Source organism: Athene noctua, chromosome 15 (genome assembly GCF_965140245.1).
Source record: "Athene noctua chromosome 15, bAthNoc1.hap1.1, whole genome shotgun sequence".
Classification (NCBI taxonomy): domain Eukaryota; kingdom Metazoa; phylum Chordata; class Aves; order Strigiformes; family Strigidae; genus Athene; species Athene noctua.
The window spans coordinates 20,260,228-20,275,503 of NC_134051.1; the positions used below are offsets into that span (position 1 = coordinate 20,260,228).

The 15,276-nt window shown below is 50.2% G+C and overlaps 1 protein-coding gene across 4 annotated transcripts in view; it reads left to right on the top strand.

Annotated features, from left to right (window-relative positions):
* The window catches only part of IL21R (interleukin 21 receptor), a 28,753-nt gene that overhangs the window by 6,967 nt on the left and 6,510 nt on the right, over positions 1 to 15,276 (top strand). For 2 of the 4 annotated variants that reach the window (XM_074918824.1, XM_074918823.1), the window contains 5 exons: positions 8,599 to 8,673; positions 11,694 to 11,799; positions 12,423 to 12,619; positions 13,967 to 14,118; positions 14,531 to 14,708. In XM_074918824.1, coding sequence (XP_074774925.1) covers positions 8,619 to 8,673; positions 11,694 to 11,799; positions 12,423 to 12,619; positions 13,967 to 14,118; positions 14,531 to 14,708 — 688 coding nt within the window. In that variant the 5' untranslated portion in view covers positions 8,599 to 8,618. The remainder of the gene's footprint in view (positions 1 to 8,598; positions 8,674 to 11,693; positions 11,800 to 12,422; positions 12,620 to 13,966; positions 14,119 to 14,530; positions 14,709 to 15,276) is intronic. The other 2 variants (XM_074918825.1, XM_074918826.1) reach the window with 2 other exon arrangements.

Genomic DNA, 15,276 nt, shown 5'->3' on the forward strand with positions numbered 1-15,276 from the left:
CTTGATGAATATTGCCACTGCAGGTTGGGCTGGGATTACAGCTGCATGAAAGTAGTTGCCTCTCATATTGAATCTACAGCAGTCCATGGCAACTGACCTCCTTCAGGTGTCCAAGAGCTTTACCTTGGGGGCTGGATGCAGCTGCTCTGAAGTGCCACAGGACCTCAGGTGCCGAGGGGCCTGTGCCCACGCAGCACCGAGAGCTCTTGGAGACAGTCGCTGCACACGCGGTGCCCTGACTGGCCTTGCTCCGTGCAGGTGTATCCAGTGCTGTGCTGCAGGTGGCAGCAAGTATCGGGGCTCCTAGAGACCTGCCCGTGTCCTATGTCCTGGCTCTTCCCGGGCTGGGTGTGGTGGATACAGTCCCTCTCGGCCGCTGAGGGAGATCTGGTGGGTCACACTGCGCTGGGCTGCCCAGGACAGAGGAGCTACGTGTAGGTGAAGCATTTGCTCTGCAGGGGCAGGATGACCTGTTGCTCTTCCCATTGCAGCACTTGCAGTTTCACAAGTGCACATGCCTGTACTGGCACATACGTGCACACGTGTACAGGCACAGTGCTAGATGACAGAAGAGAATCAGTCACTAAGTTTCGGCACATCCATGCATGATGAGCTATTCCAGCCACCTTCTTGGCTTTATGCTTCACCAGCAGTGAGCATCACAGGAGGGAAGCTGCACATCTGAATTCTGGCAGTCAGTGAAGGGTAAACTTTCTTACATTAAAATTCCGTGTCTTATAAAAAGAACTTCTAACTGCCACTGCTGCCCTCTCCTAGGGCTCATTACCTACCTTCAGTCTTACCTCCTCTCCTTGTCTCTAATCAGCAAACTCCTCCACACCCCTGACTCACCCTGGGAGAAACAGATGTTTTGGATGTTCAGGCCAGGGCAGGTGGCTCCTGACCGTGCTTGCCGGGTAGCTGCTGGTAACAGGGCTGGCCCCTGTGGTAGTTGTGCACCGTTCTAACATGCACGGAGAGGATCCTGTTACTTAGCCCAACAGCTATTCCTCGTGTTCAGAGCACTGTAAGAGAGACCAGCTCTCCCTTCTGCACGCTTTGTGGATCACTTGCAGGTGTGGGGTCAGGCCCAACTTCTCACAAAGACTTGTCCCAGCTGGTGTGCCTATGGGTTGTGGAGGTGGTCCCTGCTGGGTGCGGGCTGGGATAGCACAGGGCCCGTTAGGCTGAGCAGCTGAGCTAGGCACTTCCCAGGCAGTTAGCAAGAGCTTTCTGTTGTGAGGATGGCAGACCTGGACAGTGGTGCAGCTTTTGCTCAGTGGTTACACGGGACTCTCAGAGGTGTGCCAGCACCATTATTTGTGCAGAGGAATGAGGGAATGGGCAGCACGTGTGATCAATCCAAGGACTGATAGTCTGGCAGGCACAAGCCATGCTACTTTTAAAACATGCAATAATATGCATTTGATGCTACTGAGCTAATTTTTAAAACAGGAGTTCTGGTGGTACTCTAAGACCACCAGCTTTACAAATTTAAACATATTGCACCTAAATGCCTGTTTTTCTCAAACAAGTCCTTAAAAATCACTTGTGTTATTTTCTGTTTAACCGCTTAGGCTGCAATTATTCTGTATTGTTGTCCTTTTGTTGTATATTAACTGGATCCCACATTAGCTTTTCTGATAGTTTTGGTTTAGACCTGCTGGCCTGATTTATGGCCCAGAATAGCCTACCTTCTTTTTAAAAACTCTGGCATGTTGTTAACACTCTTACAAATTCCTGGGAACATTCCCCAACATGGGGACATTTCACCTTGTCCTGCCTATATATCAGCACAGAAATCAGCTGCTCTCTTTTGTGCTGTTACTACCAGTTTCCCCATGGCTGTGTATTCTTTGCTCCAGACTGCAATCAGCAGCCTTTTAAGTCTGGATTTCTCGTTTTCAAACAGATGTTAGGTATGCTGGAAGCAGTAAGCTCTTTATTATTTTTCAAATATCTTGTCAGTACATGAGAGACAGACATCTGCTACTGCTGAATATGGATCTAGGACCTTCTGTCTTGAGCATCTTCTTATGCCCTCAGTGGTCTGTGATGGCTGCATCTTGCCTACGTGAGGGATGGGATTTATTCTGTCCTTGCCTATAAATACATATTGTACGGAGACTGACCAGCCATGACTCTCCCATACCTCTGATTTCCCTCACAGCCACCTGAGGAGCCCTGAGGGCTGGGTCAGAGCTGGTTCCTACTCTCTGTGCATCTCCCCAGGCTGCGGGGCTGGGCCTTGCCAAGCCTTTGCACCCTCTGGCAGGGCTGCAGGCTCTTGAGCTGGGCAGGTCTCAGCTGAACACGGAGCCAGTTCATGCGTGCCCAGCGGCTCCGCTGCCGTCTCTGGGTGACTCCTCCGGTCTGAGCCTCCTGCCGCCGTGCTGCGCCGTGTGTGCCGAGTCCTCTCCGCGCTCTTGCCCAGGGAGCTGCAGTGCCCTTGCAGCCTCTTTTAATGTCCATGGAGGTGAGTTGAGCTCCCCTCCCTCCCATCAGCCTCGTAGGGCCCAGCCAAGACAGGATGGAAGTCAGGGTCAGCCCCTGTGGTCTGAGGGCTGGCACCCTGGTCCCGGGTGTCCTGGGCGGTGGAAGCAGAGTGCAGGTGCTGGGCTGCCTGGATCTCCATGCTGTAGTGTAGAGCTGGGCTTAACCATTTAATGTCTTCATGCTGCTGCCTCCCCACTGCAAGGCTTGAACTCTACCAGCCCCACTATGACCTTTTAGATCTGAGCCTTGTGAGTTTTGATCTCCTCTCCCACCTCTTTCTCACATAAGAGTAAGAGCAGAGCAATACAGTAATAAATGTTGTGTGGGTGTTGGGACCCGCATTCATTGCCTCCTCTGCTCACCACATCCTTCTATCAGCACAGTAATACTGATACAGTGGTGACGTCAGCTGCCATTTATCACTGTGTATTCCAATACACTACAGCTCTTGGTCGGTACAAGCAGGCTTTGCTCTTACTCAGAGCTGAGGAGATCCACCTGCTCCCCAGCAGTGTCTGCAGTCGCACAATGATTTAACCAGGCCGGCCATGGAAGAGTTGGAGGGCTGAAATGGACAGCTGAAAGGATGGGGCAAGGTAATGTCCATGTTTCCAACAATTTTCCCTGCTGCCAGCTTGTTACTTGATACCTGTGACTTCACTGTAAATCTTTCTAGAGCTGACGTGGCCCCTGTGCCCCTGCTGTCAGTGCAGTTGGCCTCTACCAGACAGCTAGAGAATCCTTCTGTTTCCCTCTTGCTTTGTGATTAGATGGCAGTGTACATTGATAATGAATTTTTTTCAAGAAGAAAGCTTGTTTTTTGCATATAACTGGTGGACTGAGGGACTTCCACTCTTTTTTCCTTTTCCTTGTTTCCATGCTTGGAAATGCCAGATTTCTTTTTATTTTACTTAAACTGAGTTCTTAATTAGACTTTTTTTGTTTTTTGTGGAAGTTTTGTAAGTGCATACATTTCCTGGAGATACTTCAAACCACAAGCTTATACTGCATCCATCTTTGGCAGCTTATAGCACCATATTTTCAGATCCTTAACAAAAATAATCCACATAAAAGTCTGTGTATTGGTCCTGTTTCCTGTTCTTTGGTATATTAAAACCTTGTAGCACCATTTGACATGTGCACAACTATATGAATGACTGATCAACTTTATTACTGTGCTCTCAGTACACTGTTCCCTAGGATACTACAGAGCTTGCAGCAATGGTGCTTAGCAGCTGTACAGCGCTTGACGTTTTATAAAAGTAACTGTTTCAAGGGTGCATGAAGCTGTCTCGGAGTCCCCGTTTCACAGAGAAATTAAAATGAGGTGGTAGAAAGGACTTTTCTAATGCCAGACAGGGAATAAATTCTTTCCTCCAAGTGAACATTGACATGAGCAGGGTGCTGATGGATGGAAGTGAGTGGGAAGGGTGTAATGAATGGAGGGGTGTAGGAAAGGTGGGGGTCTTAATCACAGACTGAGATTGAGGCTTGAAGAGGGCCTGACCAGAGGAAGCCTCTGCACAGGGGCTGCTGTACATCTCTGTGAAGTCATGAGGCCCTCCAGCCAGCAGAGACCAGAGACACTGCTGCAGAGGTGCATCTTTCCCAGCCCTTCTGCACACACGTCCACGTCTTGTCATAACGACCTGGAGCACAGTCAGGAGGCCAGACACACACAGCATGGACACTTTCTACGGTGCTCTCAGAGGTAGCAATCCTTCCCCACACCTCCGAGGTAGGAGAATTGTGTAAGAAGCGAAGGGGATAAGCATTGGGCTAATCTGTGGGCACTGGCCGGGGTGAGAGTTGGGGCAGTGGACTTCCAAGTGAGGAAGTACTGTCTCCTTGCTTTGCCTGTTAACAGATCCTATGTCTGTCTTTTGCCACTGTGCTCTTATTCAGGAAGCTCCTTTCTAGATGACAACCTTACATGTTAACCCCTTTCCAGTGTGTAATGGCAGCCTCTGATATCTCTGTAAGACATCCTCCCAATGAGCTGCTCGGGCTTGTTGCTTTGGTTTTTTCCTGTTCAGTCCTTTCTGTCCCATTGGATCAATGGTATTATTCTTTGAGCAGAGAAAGAAAAATAGGGAAGGCTCTTTAACCACAGTCCAGTAGCTAAAAGCAGCAAAGACTTCCCTTGCATTGCTCTGTCCATTTAGGCAGGAATGGGGGTAAAACGAGGGAGCTACTGAAATGGATGTGAATCACTGGGGGCACTGCCAGTTGGATTCTGAAACAAGCAGTGGGTCTGCAGAGCTCTGAGGGCCCAACCCTTCCTTCCTCTGCTGAAGAAGAGGCAGCAGGTTGCCTTTCTTGGCCTTACAGGGTGGCTGAGACTGTGGAGCGTGACAGTCACAAAGCGAAGTGACACCGAGGGGCTGCAGTAGGGCGAGTGCTGGGCAGCACTAGTGTGTCCCGCAGCCGAGCGCCTGCTGGGTTATGGCAGCGAGAGAGTACGAAGGCTTGAGGAGCAGCAGCAGCCCTGGGGACTCTGCGCTCTCGGGGTAAGAACAGGCCTGTTTGGGCAGGTTGTTGGCATCCTGAGCTGGGGGACCTCTGAATATTCTGAGCCCAGCAACAACAGGTTCTAGGTATTTCTCAGGGAGAAGGAGATTTAAAAAGTCAGTGGAGGGTCTGTGTTGTGTCTCTAGAGCCAGTGGCCTTCAGGCCCCAGGGGCTGGCTCACTTGGCACAGCTCTTCTATTGAATGAGCTGCAGGGAACAGGCCCTCGACGCTGGGAAGTCAGGAGCAGACGCTGCCTCAGGACACTGCCTGTCTTGAGGGCATCTGTGTTCATGGTGCAGCCAGGCTCAGCATGAAGTCAGGTGGGCAGATGGCAGGGTAAGAGGGTCCTTCCTCAGAGGAATGAGCATTTAGAGAGAGCAGTGGAAAGATGAGTGGGAGCACAAGGTGGGCTTAGGCAGTGGGCTGTGTCTTAGTAACCAGGGACTGCACCACCAGAAGCAGTGGTAATGAAAATGGGTGTTACACAGGGAGAACCTGGAGAGTTTGGGACCAGAGGGGTCAAGAAAAGATGTTTCCTCAGGAAATGTGCCCTACAGAAGGAAGGACTGGAGTGTGGGGAAAGAGTTTCTGGCCGGTTGCTCACAGCAGGCAGGGGGGACTGTCAGGGTACCTGGGGCTCCTCGCTGAGCTGGAGCTTGTGCTTCATCTGCAGGATATGTCGGGCAGGAAAGGAGGGGCGGCAGCAGCATGGCTGCTCCCACCGCAGGGCATGAGGTGTCTGTGGCACCTCCCGAGCGAGCCGTGCTGATCTCATCTGGACACTGCATCTGTGCTGCCGTGAGAGCAAATCTCTGAGCTCACACGGGGCTGCAGGGGCTTTTTGGTGGCTGCTAAATTTATTTTGCTTTCATTATTTGAGTAAACCTGGGAAATTTTTAAACACCACAAATGTTTCCCAGGTGGGAGAGGCCTCACTGGTATTCTCTCTGCTAAGTGACTGTCTGGAGGCTTGCTGGTGGTGGGGAGGAGGCACAGGCACCCCGCGACCTGGGTCCTGCACCTGGCTTGGGGCAGCCCCCGGTATCAACACAGGCTGGGGGTGATGGGCAGCAGCTGTGACGAGAAGGACCTGGGGGTACTGGTGGGTGAAGAGCTGGACATGAGCCAACAACGTGTGCTCCCAGCCCAGAAAGGCCCCGTGTGCTGGGCTGCACCCAGAGCAGGGTGGGCACAGGGCCAGGGGGGGATTCTCCCCTCTGCTCCGCTCTGGGAGACCCCCCTGCAGGGCTGGGTCCAGCTCTGGGGCACCAACAGCAGAAGGACACGGACCTGCTCGAGCGGGGCCAAAGGAGGCCACGGAGATGCTGGGGGGGCTGGAGCACCCCCTGTGAGGACAGGCTGGGAGAGTTGGGGGGTTCAGCTGGAGGAGAGAAGGCTCCGGGGAGACCTTAGAGCTTCCTCCTTAAAGGGGATTTATGAGAAAGATGAGGGGGGACTTTTTAACAGGGCCTGTTGCGATAGGACGAGGGGTAACGGTTTTAAACTAAAAGAGGGTGGATTCAGACTAGATGTAGGGAAGAAATTTTTTACAATGAGGGTGATGAAACACTGGCACAGGGTGTCCAGAGAGGTGGTGGATACCCCATCCCTGGAGGTTGGACGGGGCCTTGAGCGACCTGATCTAGTGGAAGATGTCCCTGCTCATGGCGGGGGTTGGACCAGACGGCCTTTAAAGGCCCCTTCCAACCCAGTCTGTGATTGTCACCTGCACCAGGCCTGCCAGGAGCTCTGGGTATCTTTAGGTGGCTGCAGCTTGCTGCCCAGTCTCCACCCGTTTGGCTTTCGCAGGTGCTGCTGTGCAGTCTAGCGCAGGGGGGTTGCAGAGCTCTGGGGCTCTGCAGAGGCACTCCTGTGTGTCCAGACACTGACAGTGCTGCTGCTCTGTGGCACAGCACGTGGGCCTGCCCTGCTTCCTCTGCATCCTTGCAACTTGCTGCTGACAGAAGTATGTTCCAAAGATAACAGAGGTTGCTTCTCCAAAGTCTTGTTCCCAGGCAGCCTAGCCCATTTGGGAGTAGCTTGAGAAGAGAGCACTGAAATCTGTACTGGGTATCAACAGCCAATACTCTGCAGGGAGCTCATTCTAAGTCTTTCTGTGCCCATCTAAGTGTTTCTGTAAAAGCTAAATACTGTGAAAACCCAGCCTTAATGTGTTATGTGTCTTGAGGCCTGGTCTTGTAGCAGGAGCTGTGGGCTGAGCGGTCAGTTGTATGTGTGGTGGTTTGACCTTGGCTAAATACCAGGTACCCACCAAGTCACTCTGTCACTTCCCCACCCCTTCCCCCTTTTTTCTCAACAGGGCAAAGAGGGGAAAGAAAATGAGATACGTGAAAAACCCCAATCCTTGTGGGTAAAACAAAAGTAGTTTTAATATAAGCAAAGCAAAGGTCTTTGCGTGGAAGCAAAAAAAAAAGAAGAAAACAGATTTATTCTCTACTTCCAATGAGGAGGCGCTGTGGGGCCTTCTCAGGATCAGGGCTCCCATACATGGAGTGGTTGCCTCGGAGGACCAAGGGTGACCCCCCCCTTCCACCTTTCTTCCAGCTTTATACTGAGCAGACGTCATATGGTCTGGAATGTCCCTTTGGTCGGTTCGGGTCAGCTGTCCTGGCTGTGTCCCCTCCCAAGATCTTGCCCACCGAGTCCCACTGGGGGAAATGTTGGGAAGAGCCTTGGTGCTGTGTAAGCACCACTCAGCAGTAGCCACCACACCAGGGAGCTGCCAACACCCTGCAGCTCCCAGCATAAACCACAGCACCATGGGGCTGCTGTAGGGGAAAACCAGTTCCGGCTCAGCCAGACCCAGTACAGTATGTGATGCTGTTTCCTCGTATTGTTGTAAACATCCTGCTGTCCTCTTCTCTGGAGCCTTTCCTGCAGGTTCTCTTCCCCAAACGGCATCAGGACAGCCTGTCCCTGAAATGAGTGCTGTACCTGATTCTCTTCTGTGCCACATGGGAGGCTGTAATTTTTTTGTCCAGGCTGCTTTCCTGTAGTCTCTCATCTAGATATTCCATGCTTATTTAACCATGGGTAAGCCAAATCACAGAATTGCCTAGGTTGGAACGGACCTTGAAGATCATCCAGTCCTTCTCACAAGCCTTGCTCACACAGACCCACTGTGACATTCAGACTCTATCTGATGAAGTTGCAGTACGGATGTTTAAGCCGCAGCAATGTCACTTCTCCTAGTTGCAAGCCATTTCTAGTTGCACGAAGCTGATGAAGAAAAAATGGGTTAGTGCTTAACCCAAGTGCCTTCCTGTTGCATGGAGAGACGAAGGCTGCAGTCACTTTGCTGCTTTCTCTGTGCACGTGCTGCTGGCAAGGAGCGGAGATTTCACTGACCTGGTTTATGGCCGTTGGTCAGCCCCACCTTAGCCCGTGGAGTAGATAGAGGAGAGCTGCATTATTAGTGCAAATTAGGGACTTCCAGACATTTACATGAAAGCAAGATTAATTCCACCTTAACCTTCAACATAAGAGTAGATGGCTGAGCTGAACTTGTAATTGGTTTGTTGTTTTTAAGTTTGTGGTTTGAGTTTTGGTTTGGTTTTTTTTTTCCCCAGGACATCCAATCAGAACCAACATGAGGAACAAATTGTGGCTCCAGAGTATTTCCTTCTTCCTTTTATTCCAGTACAGTAAGTTCCCAAATATCTCTTCTGGGCTGCACACCCACAGGATTGGTGACCATTGACACAGGCTCTGCTGAGATGTGGGTGGCAGGAGGCTGCCATGGAACAGCAAGCACAAGATCGGACACCAGGGGAGCAGGTTCCGTGGGATACTGAGTTATGGAAGAGTCTCCGCGGGCAGTGGAGGATGGACCCAAGAGGGTCACAGCGGAGCAGGGCTCAGCCAGGCTGCACACTGTGCAGGGGGAGTGCCTGCCCTGCATTGGAACGGCTCCTGTTGATATTGGAGGATTTCTCACCCCCCAAAAAAAACACCTTTGCCATAGGAAACGTTCCAGTGGCCAAGACCGGGGTATCCCCAGGGCTTAGGGCTCCTGTTGGCAGGCCAGGGACAGTGGGTGACCCGGCCTGAGCCCTCGTGCAGTCACACCCCCCCCGGCTGGCGCTGGCTCAGAGCCGCCTTCCTGCACAGACGAAGGCAGCGACAACAGCGTCTGCAGGGAACAGGGGCAAGCTTAGCATCTGACGTGCTGCTTCTAGGCAGAGCATTGGACCTGCTCCAAACCTAAATTAGCAGAAAAAATTAATTCAGTTATGTCTTCCTGCTGTACAGGACCACTGTGATGTCTGCCTGAATTTTGTGTAACACGAGCCAGGGAATTACCCGGTCTGGACCAAACTAGATCTTACTGTAAAAAAGATTTGGGCTTTGTTTCTGAAGTTGCCACGGGTGGACAATTCATTCTAGATCTAACTGGGTTTAGGACACTTAATTATTCCCTTCCAGTAAAAAGCTGTACTCTTCTTAATTTTGTTAACAGATTCTTGCTCAGAGATACACTTGCAGCTTACCAGCTACCAGTACCAGTTGACTGATTAACATAACAGCATAGAAGAATGCTGATTAGCAGTGCTTATTAATACTTGCTGACCTCTGTAAAGGAAAGCAAGGGGTTTATAGCTGCGTTTTTGTAGGAGTATAAGTTTAGGCTAAGGGAGAAAAAGTACGTTGTTCAGGATGCTGGAACAAACAGTGCTTGTACCAGGGCCCTCAGAAGAGCCTACTGAGGGCTCAAAATGAAAAGTTAAAGCTTATTGAAAATTTTAGAACAGAATTATGAAGTCAGTGTGAAATGAAAAAGTCAAAATGAAACAAAGTGACAACCACATAATTTGAATCACAGTTTAATAAAGCATATGTACACCCTTGGGGCCAGTCTGTCGCAAGCATCCCCAAATTTCTTCTGTCACCATCCTGACTCTTCGCAGGGGGTCTCATACACAAATCTGAGTGCTGCTCAGAGCTCACATAGGGAGAGCAGCATGCAACAGGGCTAGGAAGAAACTTTTGTGATGAGAGAAGTTGGTGGGAAAAGTTGGACTTTGTTTTCCTTTGAATGTACTCTGACCCAGTATTGGGCTGCACCTCCCCTGCACACGTCCGTGGTGCATTGTGACTGTAAATGCAGAGACACTTGTTTGTGAGAACTCTCGTTTGATCTGGAGGGTGGAACAGATATTTCTGGTCCAGCAATGCACACGTTGTCTGCATTCCATGTTGACTGTTCTCTGCATACAGCATCCTCTTTAACTGTAAAATCAGGCATTGTGGTTACTGAGCTTATCACGTAGGCCTGCTTTCATCTTATGCAAACAGCTCTTCTGAAGACAAAGCGTGTTCAGCCAAGGGAAGGTAGGGAGCAGGGAGTGCACCTTCTCTAACCAGGCAAGCAGCAGAATGGCAAAGGGAGGGGGACTCCTGTCCTCGTTAGCATCAGAGGATCTGGGTGCCTGATGGCTGTCAGGTAACGTGTTCCCATCCTGCTGGGGGCAGCCCTGATGGCAGGGGGATGTAACAGCCTGGATCTTCCCCTAGATGATGGCAATTTTATTCCCATCAAAAGGGGTGATACTGTACATGTAAGAGATGAATGGTCACTGTGGTGGGCATGGTTTGCACTGGCACGGCACGCTCTACCTCCTGCAGGCTTTTCCTCACTCAGTTATTCCTGGTGTAGTAACAGTGGCTCTTGTGAGCCCAAGGTGCTCTCAGGAGAGGGCTCCCCCATGCAGGTGCTTCTCACTGTGCTGCCATCTCCCCTGCCTTGAGATCCAGAGGGATAACTGAAGTGTGCTCGCGTAGAACAGCGGTGCTTTTCCTACAGCACACGTCAGATACTGATATGTGAGCAGAGCTCCTGCAGAACAATTAGAAGAGTGTAAATGCTGCTTAGTGACCACTCTCAAATTAGCTAATTTTCTTAATGACCAGTGTAAATTCTACAATTGGCTCTCAGGTTCTCTTTAGAAGTCTGTTTCAGTTGAAGTGATTAATAAATTGTGCCTATCACTTTAGTACCAGAATGATTTATAGAAATTATAGGAACTTCAAATTTGCAATATTTTTTTGCCAAAATTCCATTAAAAGCATATTCTGAGCATCTGGAGCTGAACATGAAAAGTGTTGATGCTGCAGATATGAAAATAGTAAGCAGAGGGAAGGGTAAAGAGAGAATTACTGAAATGTCAGTTTTTAAATATGTGTGAAGTGCCATGTAGATGTGATATAATGAGAACTAGACGAGCAAAGAACAGTACTCAATTTAGGAAGTGGTATTGTTAAAATGTTTGAATATGCTACTGTTTCCAGCTGGGTAATGATGCCTCTTTTATGTGCTACATAAGATGGGACTCTTGCAGAAATAATCTGTGACTCTGCTGTAGTAACTGTATAAAAGCAAACAGAGATAGGTTTGAAAATTCAGTCATAATTTGGGTATTTCCTGGTATTTTGGCATGCCATTTGCTGCCACAGCTTTTTTTAATAGGTTTTTGTTTGACACATACCTTGTTGTAGAGATGGAACACATCTTATGCTCCAAGACTGAGGAGTTTTGAGGGGGCTGGCACAGAGTGGCCTGTTCCTTCAGATTTAGAGGGAGCCCTGAGGACTGTCTGTGTGGGTATAAAGTTCTGCTTGCTTCATCATGGAAGTTGAGATTATATTTTCTCTTCCAAACCTACAGGTACATGTTGTGAAAACCTCACTTGTTTTGTGGACTATGTACAGACCCTGTCCTGTATCCTGAGACATGACTTGGGTGCCGGGTCATACAACCTCACTGCAACATGGTATGTCCCAGCCGGTTGCGCACGGCGCTGTCAGCAGAGCTCCATTCGTGGCCACAGCACCGTGGTGTCCTTCTGCCCCCTTTGTTAGGCAGCATTCTTGTTCTTGCTGCCACTCTGGTTTTTATTGGTACTTCATACTTGTTACCAGCTGGCTTCTCCCCCAGCAAAGCATCCCTGGTTCCTGTGTGTGCAGACAGCGCTGCTGCCCGCTGCCTGCCACACTGACTCTGGCCTCCTTGGCGTCGTTTTCTGTCCTTGCCCTCTCTGCTGTTAACCGTGGACTTTCACTCGTGTGTGCTGGCAGGCTCACGCAGCTCGTACAAGCCCCGTATGGTGCTGTTTGGCACCAGCAAGGAAGTGAGTGCAGCCCTGGGCCGTGCAGCCCTGGTGAGAACCTTTCATTTCCACAAACACTTCAGCATCACTTTCCCACTTCTCTCAAAGATGCTAAGCTGAGCAAATAGAAGGGAAAAAAATAATCTGTCAAAGTTCAAAGATAAATTTCTGTTTGAACATGTTGCCTCTTTCTTATTAATCTCTATGTCTGGTGGTTCAGCAACAGATTAGTCCAGCTACAGCATGTGGTAGATGTGGACTTGCTTGTTTGTTTTTGGTGGTTTTAGGGTTCCTGAGGAAGAACCAGAAAATACTGTGGCTGCCTGCAGACTCCTGCGATTGTCTGGGAACAGCAGTCACACACAGTACGTGTGCACTGTGGACATGACTGGACTCCTGGCAGATACCAAAGTCCAGGTGGAGGTTACAGAGGTGGCTGATGGGCAGCACGTGATTTCCAAAGGCTTTTATATGGCAGAGAACAGTAAGTACAAAAATGGCGGATTTCATAAATCCTGTCTGACCTTATGTCTATCTGCTAGGGCAGTCTGGGCAAGGAGTGAGCGTGGCAGCTGAGGGGGCTCTGTTTGGCGTGCACTTGTCTGCACAGAGCACTGTGCTCTTATTGCTGCTATTGCAAACTACAAAAACATCTATGCTCGAGGATGAGCTTACAGTTGGCTTGACCCCAGTCTTTTCATGGGGAAATTCCTTTTTCCCATGTAGTAGGAGGTGATAAATTTCCACCTTAGACCAGTCTCATACCTACCCTATGCAAGTGTTTGTTCTCAGTTAGAATCGAAAGGGCAGGAGGAATTTCTTTAATTTCAGATGCCACAGATGCCCTCACAGGAGTCTCTGGAGGCTCTGGCAGTGAACCCTGAACCAACATGACATTATTATGGGTGGCACAAGGTGTCCCAGACACAATAGAGGTAGCACTTCCGCTTTCTGGGGCAGTTCCTCACCATCTCTCCTGCTGACAGGAAGACCAGGTGCAATCATGTAGCTGACTCAGTGGAGTGCTGTTGTGTTCCAAGTTGTGCAGCACACTGAAGAAAAGGGGTGGTTAGCCAGGTACCATCCTGGCATATGAAAAAGTATATTTCTACTTGGATTCTTCAGAAATTACATGAGAACTGTCATCTTTTTGACAAATGCCACAGCATTTCAGGACCACCCCTTGCCCCCCCCCCCCCCCCCCCCCCCGACAGACTACACATAGGGTGGTGGTGCTTCGCATGTCTCCTGGATGTCCCCGTACAGAAGCATCACAGACCAGTGCTGGAGTCTGTGCATGTTTTCCATATCTGAAAACACCCTGCAGGGCACACAAAACTTGCCTTTTAGGCACTTACAACACAGGGATCTGCACTGGGTTTAGGCAGTGTCCACTACACTCAACTTTTCCTGATGCCCCCGTTGCACTGAAGGGTATTTCCCTAATTGTGTAAGTGACCATGACTATGCAGAGTCCTCCTACGTCCTGAGAAGAACAAGGTGCCCGACTCTTTACATCTCCCAGGAGGTATTAGCCCCTTGTGCTATACTCTCCTGCTCCTTAGGTGACAAGGAGGTTCAGAGACAGGCAGAGGCATGTTCAGGGCAATGGGGGCCTGACTTCACTATACTGCGGAGGTGTGAGGTTCTGTGCATGGCTCAGGACTGCTCAACCTGAGAGACAGAAATGTTGTGGATGTTGCCCTGTGTAGGAGGGCCCACCCTTGCCAGGGCAGTTTTGCTCCCTACTCACTCTGCATTGCTGATACCATGCTGGGCCACCTCTTGTCTGCAGTAATGTTATGAAGGGTAACACCATCCTGTCTTCCAGTCAAACCACAGCCTCCGTTCAATCTGACCGCTGTGTTCTCGGAGGGTTACAATATTTCTTGGAAAACCATCTACCAGGATTCTTCTTTCTACTTTTTGAATGAGGAGCTGGAATACCAGTTGCGTTATAAGAGAAGGACCGACACCTGGGAGGTAAGTGAGATCTCAGTTTACCATCAAGTAGGATGTACCAGCAAAGAGGAGGCCAGCACAACCAGGACAGGAGTGCTGCTGTGGAAGAGGGGTTGTTATGGTTTAGAAAAGGTGCCTCTATTTGCTTGCTTGAACTGAAAACAGGCAAAACTGAAAAAATAGAGAAGCAGAAGCTGTTTGAGAAGTACTAGATCCTGTGGGGAAGGCTGATAGTTCATGTGCTTCTCATGCTTTCCTGCATGGAAGGATCCTCCAGGGCCCCGTGCAGCTGCTAACCAGCCAGAGCATGGCCCTGCAGACACAACACGAAAGCAGAGGAGATTACTTTGCAGGGCTCCTCGCTGTGGAGCAGAGAGGGTAAGGTGGGAGCAGTCACTCCAGCCCTGAATGTTTGGTGTTTCATGGCTCACAGACTCGGAAGATGAAAGCTGTCCACGAAGATAAACGGACACTGCTGATCCTGCCATGGGAACTCCAGGCAAACACTGAGTACGAGTTTCAAGTGAGAGCCAGACCCCGAGAAGACACTGGCTACTGTGGGTTTTGGAGTGAGTGGAGTTCTTCGCTGACGTTGAAAACCAGCCCTGCCGGTACACACTACCAGCTCGCCTTGCTGTTCCAGTTGATCCAGTGTCAAATCTGATTAATTAGAACAAATTCAAAATAGTCCAGTAAAGACAGGCATGTTTGTCTTGCTGAGTAAGGAACCCTGGGCCTGGGCCGATACGTGCTGTCTGTATGGACCCCCTGCACTGCAAAGCCCGTTACAGCACGGCCCGTGGCAGGAGGGTTTGGTGGCATTGGCTGTGGGTTTGGGTGCCACGGCAGGAGTGCAGCCTCAGCTTCCTTCCAGTGCCCAGGGTCCTGCCTGCCCCTTTCAGAAATGCGGGAGATCGAGTAGAGGTGCCTCGACTACTGGGACTTAGTATTGCCCTCAGCTGAGGGGGGGGGGATCCTGCTCTCAGGGCTACGGTCTGTGTCTGGACTCTGATGTTTGGTCGTGCTGGCCACAGCTGTTCCGTTTGGTAGCCACCGCTCCCATTCCACAGAGAGTGCACAGTACCTTATGCACAGAAGTACACTGGTGCTTGTCATGGTGGAACAGAGGCTGTGAAAACAGGGAGTCTTTGTGCAGAGAGCAGGGCAGGGTGACAGTGG